Here is a 19,438-nt window from a genome sequence, read left to right on the forward strand (position 1 = left end):
TCCTCCCCCCCTGTATCTGATTCCTTTCTATCCCCCTCCAGTCTTAAGGCCATTCCCTGTCTCCTATCTGGCAAGAATGCTGTATGACACTTGCAGCACTGTGACCTATTGGTGGTTCCGTGTCCCAGGAAACATTCTGACGGGCACAGAGTGACGGTCTGGCAATACTTCTTGCCTGGGTAACACCCAAGATTAGTGCCTTAGCAAAAGCTGCTGGGTGAAGAACAGGAGGTAGAAGCCACTGAGGAAATCTCTTTTCACACTTTTGTAACAAAAGCAAAGTTCAATCCAGAGTTCAGAAGCTACTGAGCAGCTGTTGTTGTTCTCTGCTTATTTTACCTCCATCTCATCCTATTTCCCCTCCCATCTTCCAGTTTGTTCCCCTCAATTCCAGAAGTCCAGCCTTTGAGTGAGCATGAAAAACCGTGAGAACTGCAGGAGTTGTCACATTTACTGTAAGAACATCTGCAGTGTCATACTACTGGCATTTAAAAAAGCCAGGTTAAGACAGCCAACCTTCATTTGTCCCTTCCTCTAAGGATGTTCCATATGTCAAAACACCTGACAACTGCACTGACACAGCAGAACTTAGTGTAACTTGCATGACGAATAAACTGCACATGCTGTTTTACAGACAATATATATTTGTAAACTTGCTCATGCAAAATTAGTGCGCACAACAGGGATATCGTTTGCTAATCCCCACACCTTGAAAAATGACATTTATGTCTGCTTTTTTTTTTTGAACTGTGCCCAAACCCTCTCTTTAATATAATAAATCTTACACAGAATTCATCTGCCAGCCAAACCAATTTATGAAGCTGAAACAAAAAAGAATAAAAAGTTATACAAAAACATGGTGCACCTGGATGCTTGAATTCCCCCCTTCCCCACCCCCACCCCCTCTTTTCTTTGTTTGCAAGTAGAAAGAGTGAATAAAAAATTAAAAAAAAAAATCATGGTCACAAAATTTTGACATTTTAATCCTAAACATTACAGGGCAAATGGATGTTGGAAACTATTTCCATACACCATGCGTCAACTTTGTAATTTCCAAATGTGGCCAAATCCACTAAAACAAGAGTGGTTAACAAACTCTGGATTATGGAAATACATCTCTGGAATAAATGCTAGAAAAGCAACAATGGGAAAAGCCAACTGTCTCCATAAAGGTAAATAAAGTGGAACAATGTGTAGATTAGATACTTTTTCTGTTTCTTACTCATAACCTGTCAATTCAGTGCATCATATGGTTCAACATAATGGTCCCTATTTCATCTAACTAGTGTCCATTGATTCCAAGTTGGTGGATGATGAATCTTTTTGGATACTTTCAAAGATGGCTGCCAGCTCAGGGTTAGAGCTTATCTGTGACTGAAATTCACTCATTAATGGACTCTTCTCTGCTTCTGGAATGGTTAGAAGCGCTGCTACTGCCCTCATAGCAGATCGTTTCAGTTCATCTTGCTTTTCAAACTCCTGTTTCACTGAGTTTGCCTTTACCTAAGGGGAAAAAAATTAAAATATATTTTAAACTTTTGCTTAACCCTCCCTTTACATCCACCTTAAAAAACCCAACAAACAAAAAAACCACCGCAAAAACTAACTTCAAGACATATTTCTTTCCATGCTACCACTTTGCACAGCTTTCAAAATGGCCTAACCTCTTAAAAGAAAATCAACACAATACCCACTACCACCACACACAAAAACACCCCAAGAAAAAACCTTTACATCTATTTTTTAACCAGCAGTTTACAAATAAGTCTGAAATATGAATATGGACTGGGAAGTAGAAAAAGATTCTAAACTACTAAGTCAATTACCAAAGCAAAACAGTTGTAACAGCCAACCTCTATGTAAAGTCAGTAAATAACACTGAAATGATATTATCACAATGCTTTCAGTTCTCAGAGAATATGAATTTCTAAACAGTTGACCTTTGTTAGAATCTAACTGCTTAACCTTCTGTTATAATTCTCAAAGATGTTTCAGTGACACCAACGTAAGTTATCATTGTCATCAGTGAAGTTTCGAACGTGAAATACAACAGATTACATTAATGGAAAAGAACAGTAAATCAGGTATTAAGTGGTTGTCAGAGTATATGGAACAAACCAACTGTGCTAAGACTCAAGGATCTTATAACATAAATTAAAGGGAAAAATATTAAACAAAAAACCCCACCAAATCCCCAAAAAAAACCAAAAATTAAGCTGATTTAAGGCCTCCATCCTTTATCACCCTTATGCTTGTCTACAACAACACAATCATTAGAAATCAGAAAAACTCTTGGTATTTGTTTCCCTATTCAACATCAAGTGAGACTTAGAAGTTGCCTAAGGGGCAGTTAGACTTTTAAAGAACAAAAGAAACATCATTAAAGAAACAGAGGATTTTCAGAAAGAAATTAACAAGTCAAGAAGCTTGACATGAGAGCCAACAAAGCATGCTGGAAGCCCAGAAGGGCAACCATATCCTGGGCTGCATCAAAAGGAGCGGCCAGCGGGTCAAGGGAGGCGACTCTGTCCCTTCTTGTGAGACCCCACCTGGAGTACCGCATCCAGTTCCCAACATGAGAAGGACGTGGAGCTGTTGAAACAGGTCTAGAGGAGGGCTTTGAAAATGATGAGAGGGCTGGAGCACCTTTCCTATGAAGACAGGCTGAGAGTTGCAGTTATTCAGCCTGGAGAAGAGAAGGCTCTGGGGAGATCTTATAGCAGCCTTCCAGTACCTGAAGGGGCCTACAGGAAAGCTGGAGAGGTACTTTTTAGAAGGGTGTGTAGCGATAGTATGAGGGGCAATGGTTTTAAATTGGAAGGGGGTAGATTTAGATTAGGAAAAAATCTAAGATTAGGAAAAAATTCTTAACTATGAAGGTGGTGAGGCACTGGAACAGGTTGCCCAAGGAGGTGGTGGCTGCCTCCTCCCTGACAGTGTTCACGGCCAGGCTGGATGAGGCCTTATGCAGCCTGGTCCAGTGAGAAGTGTCTGTGCCCAAGGCAGGGGGATTGGAACTTGATGATCTTTAAGGTGTCTTCCAACCCCAACTATTCTATGATTCTCTAAGTCTGTTCTTCCATTAGTAATTTAAAGAAATGTAAGGGCCCTATTTATATTGCCCTATTGTAGCTGATGAACTATCACTCAGGAAATGCTGCAGCAACACACCTAGATTCCCAGAAGCATTCTTCAGACATGAGTCCACTTCTATAAGACAACACAAAATGATTAACTTAAACATGTTTAAAATTCAAAACGATACCTTAGTTGTACATGTAGCACGTAAAGGTTCAACAAGCCTATCCAGCCTCTGTAGCACTGCACTTGGACAAAGGGTAGACAATCTCACCAACATTAAAAAGGTTAGCATCTAGGTTGAGAAAAAAACAAATCAACAACCAGTTATGCACAGCACATACACAGAGATATTTCCTTTTTAACTGCAACATTAGAATGAAAATGGCAAATATAGTTAAGTACTTCACTATAAGAAGCAGTATTTTTACTATTTCCATCTATTCACTATTTAAAAGATTTTGACTAAGCCACTGCTTACACACAGAATGATGACAACTAACCTTAATATCATAGTGATCCTTCAGGCCATCTTCAACATGGTTTAAGAATTCAAATATATCTAGTCTATCCAAGCAGCTATCCAAAAGAGTATACATGCACTCAAAAGCTGCTTTCCTTATGTCCAGCCCATCATCCACTGTATGCTTAAATGGTCCCATTTCCACCTGTCAGAAAATTTAAAAGAGAAAAAAAAATTAGAAAAAAAAAAGGAATCTACTTACATTCAGCACTGTTCCTCTCAGTTAACGTACCTCTCTGATTAATTCCTTTCTGACTTTTGTTTCATTGTAAAGGTGAGGAAGCACAGTATCTAAGAGGTCCCTTATTAATGATGGTTTGTTGTGTGCAGCTGAATTAAACGTCACTAGGGCTACTCTCCTGACATTGAGATCTGGGTCCTCCAATGTTTTCAGAAAGTCACCTGCAATCATGCAAAGAAATACATCAACCTACAAGGATCTTTTTCATTTGCTACTTTTAAAAATATCTTTGCTTAGTTTTAATTTTTCAAAAGGACACATTTAATGCAGGGCTTACTTTCATGTAGCACAGACCAATACCTGCTATTTTAGCATGATTAGACAAACCTATTTCATTAGAATCATATCCAAAGTATTAGAGAACTGAGATATCTTGTATTTCAGATAAGGAAAGAGAAGTTAAAAAACCCCACCAAAATCAGTGGCTATCACTTAATGACATTTCAGCTTGCTTTTAAATGTATAGCATGTAAATTAGTTAAAATTATACTTAATACACTACTTCCTTTTATCCATTAATTTCTCTCAGAATATGCATAAGAAAACCCATTTAAATTCTGCAGTTCAAGAATTACAGAATACCTCTTAAGGAAACTATCAATATATTGATTTTCCAAGTCCTAAATTAGCATATAGTAACAATTCCTAAATTACCAGAAGATAAGCCCACTCAGTAATATATTACCATAGCAACACCTCTCATCCTACCCCACCACACACTCTGGGCATTTTCAATTTAGCATGCCTATAGTTCCATACCATAGCCTGCAGGAATAGATAATATTTTTTCCCAAGGGTTGTGAAGTTCTACTAATGAAATGTTTAAAAGGAGAAAAATAAAAGGGTGTAAATATTAAAGTAACTTCTTCCAAGGAAAAAGGAAACAGAAAACCTAATAAAGTAAACCTGGGTAACATGACTAAAGATGACTGAATTTTTTCAGTATTAGATATCCATAATTTTTTGACCCAATAAAAAAACCCTCCAAGACTCCAAAAGGAGAGATGGGGGTGGGAGAGTGGGCGGCATGGGGCGGGGGGAGGGGGGGGGGGACGGACGGACAGAGAGGAGGAGAAAACACACAAGCACAGTCAATTCTTTAACGTAACATTTAAAAATATTAAGCTTAGTAATAAAAATAACACATAGGAACTGACACCACTTCCCCACAAATAAAAGCCTTGCTTTCTACAAAATGGTATGTTTTTGAAGATTAACCTTTTTTCCCCATTAGTTTTAGCAGTATACACAGTTTCTACAGATCTTTAAACCTGCAATCAGGCCACTGTAAAACATTCACCAAAGCATATTGAACAAATCTGTAATACTTGGTCATACAAACAAAACACAATCAAAAAAAACCCCGCAGCACTGCAGATCACTTCTTCATATTGCTATTGTACTGGAAGCTCTGATTACCTTATCCTTGTAAAAACAGACACGCTTCCATAGCTTTCAGATCACAAAGTATTAGAGAATCCTAAGGATCTACATTTACACTTTGCCACCTGGCAATACTCAAGAGTTCACACATGCATGTGTATTGTAGATGACCAAATGCCAAGTATTTCCAAGACATTACCTTCCTACATCAAACTGATATCATGTACCAAGCACATGGGAAAAGAAAACAGCTTCTGGATATCATCTTCCAAAAAACTCTTATCACCTTGTATTATTTTCCCATTATATCTTCAATACAAACCATTTTATTCACACAACTTTTACTGCTCAGAATTCAAACAGGCTAGAATTTTTTTCCTCAAAACAAACAATTTAAAGAGGAATTTTATTGCTTAAAGACATAAAAGCTGTCACTAAAGTAAAACACTTACCTATGCAGTTCTTCAGGAGTGGGTCTATGGGTTGTGGATGATCAGAAATAGTGAACTTAACAGCAGTAACCACTGAACTTCGAGCATATGAGGACCCTAACATGAAACAAAAGTGTAAGTATGCAATATTAAAAAAGTACAACTACAAAATTTAAATAATGTTAGATTCCATTCTTTTTAAACTTCTAACACTATTAAGAACACTTAAGAAGAATTACTACTTATTATTAACATTGCAATACGTTTTCTCCATAGATGTTCCTGTGTTCCATTTTAAACAGGGGATGAGACCATAACTTTGGTAATAAATATTTAACATAATCTGCATCAGACAATTCAAGTAATGAGCCTAATTAGGACAGATTTTTTAACTCACCACATAGGCCTACAAACCACTCTCCTCTTTAAAGAAGAGCACATGAAGAAAACTTTTCAACACTCTTGATATGAAACTGATTACTGAATTATGCACAATATACTTCCTAATCTTTATAAATTCCAGAATGCTATCTGAGAATTAGGAATACGGTTTGTTAAGCAGTGCTGTCCCTTTGTCACCCATGCTCCTTTCCCTTTAAGTTTGTAACTCAGTTAAACATAAAACATTATTAATTGAAATACCACAGTCTGAAAGCAGACCATAAAGTTAACTTCTGCTATATAGCACTAAGTTCTTCTGGTATAAACAGAACCATCTCGGCTTCACACTGCTGGGGCTAGAGGAAAGCAAAGCTTCAAGTCTATCACAAAACTTATAAAATAATTTGCAAAACTAGATCAGTATATTAAAAGATGGCATATGGCCACTTGCTACAATATATACGTGAGCTAGTACTGCTCACCTGATGCCAAGTATCCCTTGAGTCGTGGAAGCAGAGTCTCTGGGTCTATTAACGTCAGCTTGCCCAAGCATTCAGCAACAACATTCCTTGTACCCTCTTCCGCACACTCGCAGTGTTTCAGGAGTAAGGCCCAGATGTTCTCAACATATGGTTTGAGACCAATCACTGATGCAGAGCTAATTATTTCTTTCAAGGAATGAAGAAGAAGGTATTGCCTCTTAGGTTGGCTGGTTATTTCTTGTAAGACAAATGGCAGATACTCAGGAAGATTGCCAACACTAATACTGCCTAACGCGTAAGAAGCCGCCGATTTGACTTCTTCACTAGGAGAAGAGAATGCTTCTAGAATTACAGACTTTAGCTCAATTTGTCCACTTAAGTCAATGTGATGCCCAACTTCCCCAAGAGAAAGCAAAGCCAAAAGCCGAATAGAATCCGTGGACCTTGAGTTCTTGACATCTTGAATGAACTGACCTACAACAGCTGGTCCTTCCTTAGGGCAGGCTCGAGTAAGGGCAGCAACACATTTGGCAATGGAATAGTAAGACTGCTTGTGAGTAAGTGCCGTGCTCTGCGAGTACACTGGACCCGTTAGCATGCGCAGTAAATCCATATAGCCTAAATTGTTTGTACCGGTTACAACCAAAGCTTGGAAAAATTCTAGCATGGCACTAAGTGCTCCACCCTGAAGTAGAGGTGATCTCACCAGCCCAATAAGTTCATTGAGAATGGACCCGCTAATCTTTGACAGGGAGGAAGGATAAACTTTAGCCAGCGTTGTCAGGAAACTGATGGCCATCTGCGATACATGCATATCACTTTCGCTAATCAGAGGTGGAAGCTCATCCAGAACAGCATCAATCATGGCAGCTGTCAAGCTGTCACTGTAATTCTTAATTAAAATATCTAGAGCAGAAAGAGTGCCCAGTTTCAAAGCTCGTTGGTTCTTCCTCAAAAAAGAGGCAAGAATAGGAACTCCTTCCCCAAGGATTGGTCTCAAATCTATCTTCAAAGGAGAACCAGCAATCAGTGTCATGGCCTTCACTGTAGTTAACCGAGTTATCTCATTCTTCAGTCTCTCTAAGAAGATCTGAAGTGTACTAGGCAGGTCTGTGCCTAGGCTGTCACCAAGGCTACAAATTATTTGACCCATGCAAGATATTGCCCTTTCTTTCACCTCCTGATCAATGTCAGCAGCCTTTAATCTCTTGATTGTACAAGTAAACAAATCTTTGATGTAAGGAGTAGCATCAAAAGAAGAAGGCTGGTCTAAGGGACGAATGACTTTCACGAGTTGTTGGGTAACCAAAAGTGCCTCTGATGTTATCTTGTAAAATGGGTCTCCAACACAAGCTACAACTGGAGGTACCAATGCTTGAACATGAGGATGAAAGACTTGGGGAGAATGATTGCACAGGATCACATACAAACAGGACAAAGCATCTATCTTCAGATTAGAAGAACTTGATTTATCATTCAGTGAAAAAATTATTCCTGGAAGAAAAAAGAAAAATGTATTTTTAGGTTAGGTATTTATATTCTGTTAGAACATTGTAAAAATTCTGAAGGGAGTCAGCTATACTCCATTTATGTTTTCCTACGTCCAGCCCTTCTTGAATGTTTCCAAGTCTTTTTCACCATTTTATTCAAGCAATTTGTTTTAAGCTGCTTCGATGCAGAGGGCATAGGCTGTCTGATGGCTTGTGATGTATTTTCTTAATTAGAAGAGCTTTCTAAACCTTTAATTTTTCTGAACTTACTTTTCCTTGTTACATCAAAATTCAACATTTTAGGTCCCAAAAGCTAAAATACGGATATTTCTCTCTGAGATGAGAAAGGCAATTTGATCTTGCAATTAAGCAGCAAATTAACCTTTTTTAAGATGTATTAGAAAATCACAATCTTAGAGCCAATTGTTGTTTTCAAGATTAATGGAAATACATCACTAAAATATTTATATGGATCCACACAGAAGCTGATTATTTTGCCAATTTCTTTAAATAGAAGCAACACTTCAAAGCTTTTGCAAAAAGCACAGTCAAGACTTAAAGATTTCAAAACTTCACATCCAATGTATTAATAAATCTTTAAATTAATAATGTTTCTCATACCTGGTACAAGTACAGGAACATGTTGCGTTAGGGCTCCAGGTAATACATTTACTAGCTCAGTCAGCATGTTAAAGCAACACTGACGAGTCTTCACACTTTTCTCCTTCATCTGTTTGTGCAAGGCTTTAACTATGTTGGGGACCTGTAATCATTGTACATCTGTTAATTGATTCAATACCTGACATTTCTTTCATCTTTGATCACTGGGGGGGGGGTGGGGGGGGGGTGGGGGTGTGGAATATAAAGAAAGATGTGGTCCTGCCACTCTATTTCTGATTTTTCTACAGAACTAGAGAAATTATGAATACTGAGAAACAAATATTCAAAAGAACTGCTATCCAAAATGAAATAGTAACAACTTTAAAAGGTGAGATGGAACAAAGCAAAACTAGATTTGTATTAATAAAGCTGTAAAGAGGTAGATAACCAAAATTTTGACAAATAACCTGACTCTGAAGCATTGTCAAAGGCGTCTCTCCTTGCTCCATTGCATCAGGATCACAAAGCCAACTTTGCACAGGTCGAGTTTGTTTTAAGAGAGAAAGATATGCGTGAAAAACATCTGCTTTCACATTCTCTTCACGTTCTTTGAATCTGGCTATTAAAGCAGGAGATACAGTTTTGTAGAATTCTGGAAGCATCTCATGTCGTGTGCTAACCACAGCATCCAGACATTTAGCAGCTGCACGCCTCACTTTCCAGCTCATGTCATCATCATCACTATATTCATCATCGCTCCCTGGAGAAAAAAATAAATTATGCATATGTTCAAGTCTAGACAATCAAAGCATCAAGTTTTAGTTTAAACAATTAATAAGAATACACTTGAGTTCTTTGTCTAAGGTACACCAAATAGGTTCAGAAGTACGTTGAAAGCCATACTAAAAAACCTTCTAAGCTACCCAAATCTTAAGGCTAATTTTCTCTGCCAATTTTTTCACACTAGTCTTACACATGCATTAATTTAAACTGCAAACACCAGGCGGTTCCACTCACATTTACAGCCTGACTACTGATTTAAAGCATATTTCTCTTTATTCATGACCGAAGTAACAATGCAACAACAATAACTAGCTGATCAAGATTCAACAAGTTCTTCTGTTTGTTTCTTTCCAGGAATAACGAGACCATACTGCCCCCAACAAATGACAACAAAAACATACAATAAGCCTACAAATTGACTTTTTAAACACCAAAGCAGCAACTATCCATCTCGTTCATTATTAAAGTAATGAGAATGTTACACTCTAGGTTCAGACTACTTGTGTGTTGAAGTTTTCATAAAGCTTAGGGCAAAGTATTGCCACCATATTAACAACAGGCTATGCCCACCAGTCATTTTTATCCTATAGAAAAATAGAGTTTGGCAATTTTCAATTTATTCTGATTTTATACATTAGGTACCAACATATTACAGTGGAAATTAGTGAGAAGATTCTCCCATGTTGAATATGTATTTCCATTTCATTAACTGATGCTCTTCTGACTTTGGTTATATCATTCTACATGTTTCTGCCTTTTTCCATATTTCAAGCATTTTAAAGTATTTGTCTTGTACTTTATGCTCACCTTTGAAATTATTTATCTCCAACAACTACGTCCTATACTTTTATTCCAAGAAGTGAGTTCATAAGGTATGTTTAAAAACACTACAATCATTGAGTACAAAACTATACAAGTCATTCAAATGCTGGTACCTAGAAGCAATACCACTTATATCAATTTTCTCACATGACTGCAGGTTTACAAGATCCTCCTCTCCCACAAACCAAAAAGAGAATATACCTTGATCATCATCATCACCACCATCAGCATCCATAGCATTTTCATCTTCATCTTCATCATCATAATTGTAATTAGGATCATAGGTAAGATATTTAAGACAAATGTTTATAATAGTAGATACATGAGGATAAACTTCTTTAGGACATCTGCGTAATACAAAAATACAATTGACATCAAATTACTTTAACAAATTAAAATATTTCTAGAAGACTTCATGACACCCAGTATGCTTTGAAGGCTCAAACAAACTGAGTATCACCAACACATACATCTGAATTACAGAAATTCAGAAAGGAAGATCAAATAGGGCAATCACAGAATCACTAGGTTGGAAAAGACCTTTAAGATCATGAAGTCCAACCATTCCCATCCTATGCTAAATCACATCCATAGGATAGGAACAGTTGGACTTGATGCTACTATGTAACTGGATCTGCTAGACTGGACATTGTGGACGACCAAGGTATGCCTCTGGATATCAATTTTTTGTCACCACTATTGGACAATGAATATTGTTAGAATACTTCCCCCTCCTGTTTGTGTAAGTAGCAATGGAACAGTAGAATGTGTCAGAAATATAGACAAAACACACTGCTTACCGATTAAGTTACAAGACAAAGTTACAAGAACTCTGATTTCCAGCGCAAAGCTTGCAAAAATATTTTGGACTGTCGTGGTTTTACCCCGGCTGAGAGCCGAGATCATGTACCAAGGGGACTGTCTCCTGACAGCTTACAACCAAATGGCACACTATTAGATCATAAGAGAGCCTGAACAGGTATCTGAGATGAACTCACCTCCTGACAAAAGATTCAAAGGCTTGAATGCAATACTCTCGTAGCTCATCGTCATCTACATTACAAAATTTTACAACCAAAGGAATTATTTTCTCAAGATATTCACCTAGTAAGAGAAAAAAAAATAGCAAAGTAATTTAGCTAAGTCATCTAAAAACTTTTAAAGTTACAGATAATTTGTGTATTTTTCTTACCTATTCTATGACCTGCTTGCCTACTGATAGCAGCAATACACTGTATATAGGTCCTAGTTGTTGACATGGAATCATTTTTAGACAGCTCTGTCAACAGATGTTCAATGAGGTCAACAAAAACCATATTGCCACAACTCATAACCAGGTGACCAAGAGCAATGATGGTTCTTTTCCTCACAGCAAGTCTTGGGCTAGTCAGCTGGGGGAGCAGACAGGTCAGAATTGAAGGATGGAAGTTAACAAGCAGTCCTCCTTGCCTTAAAACAGACAAAACACAAACTCAAACCAATTGAATCTAGATAACTTTGTTCATACACTTTACAACACCCCCTTTTAAATATTCCCAAAACATCACAAACAGTTCAATTAAGTCAATTAAGTTCAATTAATTACTTTACACGCTCAAAGCAATAAACATTAAAATAAAAACCTAAAACTACAGTTCTCAGAAGATTAATAAAGTAATTGATCTATCAGTCAACTTATCTTCAATACATTCACTTTTTTTTCTAAACAAAGTTTCACCTATACTTAATAAGTTACTGTATTATTTCACAAAACTTAAAACTTTAAATTTAACATTTGGAAAAATCAAAGTTCAACCTTTAAAGAGTATTTATCAGCATTCACCAGCATTTTGGAAGAGGGATGTTTACCTGCTCAGCATATCAGCCATGATATCCAGTGCCTCCAGTTGAACAGACACATCTTCCTGCTTGGCTATAGCACTAGTGAGGCGCCCTGTGATCTTTTTGCAAACATTAGCTGCTAATGCAGAACCTGAAAGCACAACAAAACCTCAGCATTTTCATAATTAAAAGGAACCTGGTTTTCTAACGTCAGAGGCCATGTTTGTGACTAGGGAAAGCAACCTGCTATCAATATAAAGAAGCTTTTCCCTCCCAACAAAACAAGCTTGATCAGCCAGTTTGTTTGTTAACATAACGTATGCCCAGCATTAGAGCTGACAGACTATGCAGAAACATCCTTAGAAGGAAGGCTTCCTAATTGTCCTATAAAGTATATACAACATAAAGGAACTGCTTTTGGCAGGGCAAGCAATGGAGAGTGAAGGCCAAGACTAATCTAGCACAATAGATGAAAGGACCATAGGTAAAAATAAAGGAATAACTAAAAGGTAAGGGGAAGCATAGAAGTAAATAGAGCAACCTCTAAAGAAAAGCTATATAAGAAAACAGCGAATAAAATGACTTTGCACAAGAAACTATGCAATTAGTACCTGAAATAATTACAAAACATTTGACAAAGGGGAAAAAAATGCGTATCTAAGGTATTTAAAATTCAAGTGAAAACATCTTTATCACAACTCCATAGTTTCCCCTTTCCCCAACTGTCTAATGTTGTCCAGAGTAATTGCAAGAACAAACTCATGTCAAGCTAACAGCTACTTAACGGCTAGTGCTCACCTTGATTTGCATGAAGTTGCTTGGGGTTTTTTATCTCTCTTTGGGACTTGGTTGTGAATACCTTTCTAACTTATACCAAATATAGTTTATACGTATTTATTTTAAAATTCAAATTTATTTAGGTGTATTTTAACTAAACAACTAAAACCAATTTCCTGACTAAAACTAAACATAGCAGTTGGACAGTCAAGTGTTATTCAAATGACAGTCAACCCATAAAGACAACAACTTATGTTGGAGTTGAGAGCAAGAAATAACACCTAAGTTAATTTATTAGGAATCCTAATTGTATTGAAAGATTTTGCTACGTTTTTATTGGAGCTTTACTTCCACCTGAAAAATCTCATCTTTTTATGTAGGCAAACAAAAAGAATAAAAGCTTTAACTGTGATACTTAAAATCATTTATTTGAAGTTTACGCATCTCACTACTGCTTGATAAAAGCAAAACTTAGATGTGCACTTTCAATAAAGGATGTCAAAATGAGATTTATTTTTTATTTTAAAAACCTCACTCTCTAAAAACTGCATTTCCAAAGCCTTTTTTTAATCACTCCTCTATTCTCATTCATATCCTACATTACAGTGTCTGAAAAAGTGACTTGAATAAAAAAGTAATGCCATTAACTGATGAGCTGTTCATCATTACTATTTCTCTTGGAGGAAAGACTGCCTTCATTTAAAACTGCAGGAAAGCATTTCAGTAATTTAACAGGCAATTGTTAGAAACACAGGGAACTTTCCAAAACACTTAGCAGAAACTGAGACAAGAAATCAGATCATTAAAGAAAAATACCCAAGTTATAATCAATTTTAAAGTATACTATCAATCAAAAAGCATGATGAGTTTTAGCTATTACTAAAAATGTTCCACCAGACAATTATTAAAAATGTGAGCTTTTATAGTCAATTTGTTCTACTGAAGTTCATACGCTCTAAGTTTGTTTTTCACATTAATGCAATTCTTCAGTAGTGTTTAAACTAGTAAAATCTGGAAATACAGTCAGAGCAGAAAAACTAAAGGGATATTTGTGCCCCACATTTCTTCCACCGACATAGTTCCAGTCTCAAGTGAACTGAATCCCCTTTACTGAACAACCCAGCTTCTGCATTTCTTTAGTTAGCAGTGAAATGATAAAACTAGATAGTCTTGAATACAAAATGCCTTACCACTGGAAGCTGGGGGGAGTTCTCCAATCACAGTTTTAAGGCCAATGCTCGAAATGTCACGTAACTGTTCTTTATCTGAAAGCATGTTTGTACAGAGGGTATCTACAATGGTCTCCACTTGATACTCCTTCACTTTACTCACCAAAGGGCCAAGGCTGTACAAACAGAAGAAAAGCATTAAATCTTCAACCTTAAATCAAACCCCTCACTCAATTTTCATATTTTAAGTAAATGGTTTGGTAGCAATATGCAGCAGAATTTCAACATCTGAAAACCTTCAAGTGTTTGGGTTGGTACTGGGCTGGTACATGTTTTTTATCTAGTGTTGGAAAGTTTTTTTGCATGACTGTTCTGCTTCAGTCTCAGAACCAGAGTCCTTCTTTGTTCTTCCTTACATCAAGATTTATAACAAGTCACCCATTCAGATCCATCAGTTTATGTGCCTGACCATCACTGCCTGATTAGTTCAGACAATTAAGCAACCTTATTAATTGCTGCAGCTTTACTCAACACAATGCTTGGGTTCAATCAGATATACACTCAGATTCATCCTATACCTTAGGGTGCCTTCCTTAATAGCACAAAAACAGTAAAACAAAAAATAAAATGCCATGGCATGCCCTCTTTCACAGACTCCAAACACCACTATACATAGAGCAGCCTGTAACATTTCCTCTGAATTGTGATTTTATTTTTGGTCATTCCGGTGGTTTTGAGGATCATAAACAATCCGTATTCCTTTGTGAAATGCTCCCATTTGTTCAAAATACTAAAACCACAGATGTCCTAGTAAAGTTTAATTCATTGCTAAGAGATACTGCATCCTTCTCCATCTTCCTGGCAACATCAACAACTTTAAGCAGGGCTTTGTTAATGTCCTGTTCCAAAAGGGAAGTTATGCAAAACCAGGGTCTTATATTGTCTCTATTTCCTTCCATTCACCTGTGAAAAACCTACCCAACAACTCCTCAAAGAATTACTCTCTTTCCTACTACCCCTCCTATATCTCACTCCAAATTTGCTTATCTACTTTCTCCCTATTTTTAAAGCTTCTGCCTTCAAAGTATCTCAGAAATGGGAAATTAATTTTGAAAGACTTTAGATTACCAAATATTTTAATCTAATTCAACTCTCTAAAAAATTCTTTAACAACAAACACATCAAATTGTGAAAAGCATGTGCTATCTCCATTCCTACTGTGTTCCATCAAAAACCAGTACAGTTAGCCTATGCATACAGTAACTCCCTGAAAGGAACAGCTACTTTGATTTGTAGGCTTCTGTTCTCTGTATGTTAATCTTGCCAGCTATTCTCTCTTCACTTCCCCATGGTGACATCCATAATATTACTACCAAGAAAAATCAAGAAAGCATGCTTACTAATGAGACATCAACACCAGAGGCGAGACGTGATGTGAAGCTCTACAAAGCTTAGGTTCTGCACTGATGGGGACAAAGTATGGGCAGGAGGACAAGTGTGCAACAATCACATCAGAGAAAAAGCAACAGCTTGAGGCAAGAATGGAGACTACAGTGGCAAGAACCATCTGAAGAAAATATAAAAATCATTAACTGGAAGCGTAGCCCACCATCAGAATTAAGAGAAACACAGATGTATCTCCAGAAAAACACTATCTAATTTCTCTTCCATCCGAATTGAAAGGATAATGAATAGCAGTCAGTCTTGGTCTTGTGCACAGACCATCCCCTGCTTGTTTCGCAGCTGTTCCAGGTGCCCCACCAAGGAAATTCTTACATCCCACTTCTCAACAGCACTTCAATGTTTTTCCTCTCACAAAACCTACCATAAGTAGAAACATCTCCATCAAATTCAACTTCAGCCACAGTGAGAAAGCACAGAAGTTTTTTGAGTGATTGCAGATGAGTGTTTTCAGTGAGACCTCTGATGAGCAGTAAAGATTGTGGATTTTAAGTGAGGCCTTTGTACCAAAAAAAAAAGTATTTTCAGGAGTGAAGATGACACACACGGAATTGTTTTGGGTGTTTGCTGGAGTGGTTTGTTTGGGGCTTTTTTAGGAAACATTTTCAAAACTTCCAAGTTTTGCCCAACTTGCAGCACAGAAGGCAAAGCGAGCCCATGCAACGGTTCCATCACATTTGTGCTGTGACGATAAAGAACATTAAGGGGGTTTCAGGTGCTGAGCTGACCATGTCTCTCACTGCAACTGATGGAGCCAAGCATTACAGAGCAGAAACGTGGATATTTCTGTGGCTTACACAGGGGAGGGTCCATATTTTGTGTCTGCCCTTGTAGACTGTACACAATGTATAGAGACAACCTCTCCATAGATCAGAATTATAAAACTGAAATAGGTGGAAATCAATACCTGAAGAAACACAGAATTAGGACCATCTTAAAACTCATCACAAACTAATATTAGGACCACCTTAGAATGTAATGCCTCCATATAAACTTGAGGTTTTTCCACACTCAACTTTAATACTGTATACATCTGTTTTTCACTAAAGTTGATTCTAGCAAAGCTAACTGAGACTAAAATTAAGTCTACAGTGTTAGCAAACACTATTTTTGGAGAGTTGAATTCAAAATGAAGCCTTAGAGGAAAAAAAGAACAAACTAACTTATTAACAAAACAAGACTAAGATGAAGAAAGCAAAGTTTGACTTTTCAAATATACACTATTATTCACTAACAGCATACCAGACTTTTGAGACTGCAATGATTCAGGGCTACATGGTCAGGACCTTATTGAAACATCAGAAGTATGCAACACAGAAGTTTTACAAGCAGATGCTGAAATTATCTGCAAAACAGACTGACATAATTAACAAGAAAACAACTTTCAACTAGAAGCATTTGCCTTATTTAACTCCTTGCCAAGTACAAAGTTCTAGTAAAATTAATAAATCCAATGCACTGTATTCTAATTGTACCGGATTACTGAAAAGAAACAGCCTGGATGCAAAGTACTTCCTTTCAGACCTTACTGATTACAGTGGGAGGAAAAAATCTTTTGGTTTATTTCATAAGATTTTATAAATTATACTGAATTAAGAGCAAGTTTCACATTTTAAAAAAGGAAAAATGCACAGGCATTAAGTCAACTGCACAAAACAAGGGAGATGTGTAAGTCATCTATAGGCAAGCAGAAATTCTGTCCAAGCTATCAAGGTACTAGGCTCTCAGCATAGACTATTATTCTGAAAGCAGATAGTCCAAAATCCAAATTAATTTACACCACTCAGGCAAAACCATACTTTACACTTAGTACTTAAATAATCTAATTCTCACACTACTGTATTACAGAAACCCACAAGTGTTTTAAGACAGAAAAGCTGCTGTTGAGTCTTCAGAGTCTCAAGAAGAGTGCCTTTCTTAATTTATATTTATTAAGAGACAAGCACACAATATACAAATTACAAGCAAAACATTTTTCCTTGTTTCACTGGAAATGGCTCTGAAGTTTAAGTCCTGCTCTCTGAGAACACAGCTGGACCCTGGCTTCACAACTAGCTAATAAAACTGTCAGCCAGGCAGCTGTGAGGGAACACAGAGGTTACAGATCACTACTGAGAAGGAAAGGCTCAAGGTTATGGCATCCAGCATAAAAGCACTGAAGATAGTTTAGAAGCTTAGTACTGCATTTGCCAGGAATGACAGCAGGACAAGCCCATATAGACTCACAGAATGGTCCGGGTTGAGAGGGACCTCAAAGACCATCCAGTTCCAAACCCCTGCCATGGGCAGGGCCACCGTCCACTAGCCCAGGCTGCCATCCAGCCTGGCCTGGAACACTGCCAGGGAGGGGGAAGCCACAGCTTCTCTGGGCAACCTGTGCTGAGAATTTCTTCCTCATATCTAATATAAATCTCCTCTCCTTCAGCTTAAGCCGTTGCCCCTCATGCTATCGCTACCTACCCTGATAAACAGTCCCTCTCCAGCTTTCCTGCAGGGTCCTTCAGGTACTAGAAGGCTCCTCTAACGTCTCCCCTGAGTCTTCTCTTCTCCAGGCTGAACAAGCCCAACTCTCTCAGCCTGTCTTCACACAACATGTATTCTAGTCCTCTGATCATCTTCATAACCCTTCTCTGGACTCTCTCCTACAGGTCCCTGCCCTTCTGATGTTGGGGGTTCCCAGAGCCGAACACAGTACTCCATGTCAGGTCTCATGACAGCAGAGTAGAGGGTGTAAGTCACCTCCATCAACCTGCTAATCATGCCTCTTTTGATGCAGCCCAGGATATGGTTGGCTTTCTGGGTTGCAAGCTCACATTGACAGGTTATGTTGAGCTTGTCACCCAAAAAAACCCATAAGTCCTTCTTCCTAGAGCTGCTCCCAATCTACTTTTGCAGCCTGTAACTGTGCTTGGGATTACCCAAACCCATGTGCAGGACATTGCCCCTGGACTGTTGAACTTCACACAGTCTGCATGGGCCACCTCTCGAACTTGTCAAGATCCCTCTGGATGACATCCCTTACCTCCAGCATGTCAGCCACACTACATAGCTGTGAATGCACTCAATCCCACTGTTCATGTCACCAACAAAGTTGTTAAACAGCGACAGTCCCCATACCAGGCCTTGAGGAACCCCACTCATTTACTACCTTGCTGATACTGCTGGGAAAAAGAGACAAGTTCTTGCATTGCTTCAGCAATGGAGATCTGAGAATGTGTGGCTTAATTCCCAAGTGCTGTTAACAAGGAAATAATATCTTGTATTAGTTTCACTCGACCTATACATGATTTGTATTATTTCACTGTTTTTTTTTTTAATGTGACTTGACACCTTGGACTACTGAATTAACTTCTGAATGTATAGTCAAACTTTAGCAACCACAACTTCTGTTCACAGCAACTGTCCTTTCAAGTGGGCACTGGGAAAAAAAAACCAAACAAAAAAAGAGGAACAGTCTGGTCTCAAACTATGCCATTACACAGCTGTTGGAGTAAGGTCAGACTTAGAATACTGCAATACAGTAATTCCAGCTGGACCCAAAGGTCTGAGATCTATGGCCTTCAGCCTTAGACACCTAGCAGACCCGGCTCTATACAGTAGGACAAAACCAAAATACATCTTCCAACCCAAAAACCTTTTGTATGCACTTCACTGCTGACACCCTTCATTTCCAGGTCCAAGAATTCACAGCAGCAAGAGCTAATTATCATAACAAATGCTCAACATTAGAAAAAGTCAGCAGACAAGAAGGGCAGGCAGAAGGACTCAGACAAAGGAGATGTTATCTATTATATACAAGCCCTTACATTCAAGCGTTGAGGTTAACTTACAATATGACAGTAACCAGAGTAAGGTTCAAAGTTCTGGCATTAATGGTCTGCCACCACGTTGGCAAACTTAGACTTCTCTTTCAATTGCTGCATTCATAGTACCTTACTGCCATGAACTCAAAAGCAGTATTTGCACTTGAGGCACAGCATGTAGATTAACATTCAG

General features: G+C 37.9%; 1 protein-coding gene across 1 annotated transcript in view; it reads right to left on the minus strand.

Annotated features, from left to right (window-relative positions):
- Positions 1 to 956: 956 nt before the first annotated feature.
- The window catches only part of CAND1 (cullin associated and neddylation dissociated 1), a gene marked incomplete at its 5' end in the record, with an annotated part of 29,120 nt that continues 10,638 nt past the window's right edge, over positions 957 to 19,438 (minus strand). The window contains 13 exons of the mRNA XM_084274891.1: positions 957 to 1,503; positions 3,266 to 3,373; positions 3,582 to 3,746; positions 3,834 to 4,003; positions 5,678 to 5,773; positions 6,520 to 8,013; positions 8,631 to 8,772; positions 9,077 to 9,369; positions 10,416 to 10,561; positions 11,213 to 11,318; positions 11,407 to 11,663; positions 12,063 to 12,186; positions 14,003 to 14,157. Coding sequence (XP_084131017.1) covers positions 1,279 to 1,503; positions 3,266 to 3,373; positions 3,582 to 3,746; positions 3,834 to 4,003; positions 5,678 to 5,773; positions 6,520 to 8,013; positions 8,631 to 8,772; positions 9,077 to 9,369; positions 10,416 to 10,561; positions 11,213 to 11,318; positions 11,407 to 11,663; positions 12,063 to 12,186; positions 14,003 to 14,157 — 3,481 coding nt within the window. The 3' untranslated portion in view covers positions 957 to 1,278. The remainder of the gene's footprint in view (positions 1,504 to 3,265; positions 3,374 to 3,581; positions 3,747 to 3,833; positions 4,004 to 5,677; positions 5,774 to 6,519; positions 8,014 to 8,630; positions 8,773 to 9,076; positions 9,370 to 10,415; positions 10,562 to 11,212; positions 11,319 to 11,406; positions 11,664 to 12,062; positions 12,187 to 14,002; positions 14,158 to 19,438) is intronic.

The sequence above is a fragment of the Gallinula chloropus genome (assembly GCF_964237585.1).
Source record: "Gallinula chloropus genome assembly, chromosome: 1".
In the NCBI taxonomy this organism is placed as follows: domain Eukaryota; kingdom Metazoa; phylum Chordata; class Aves; order Gruiformes; family Rallidae; genus Gallinula; species Gallinula chloropus.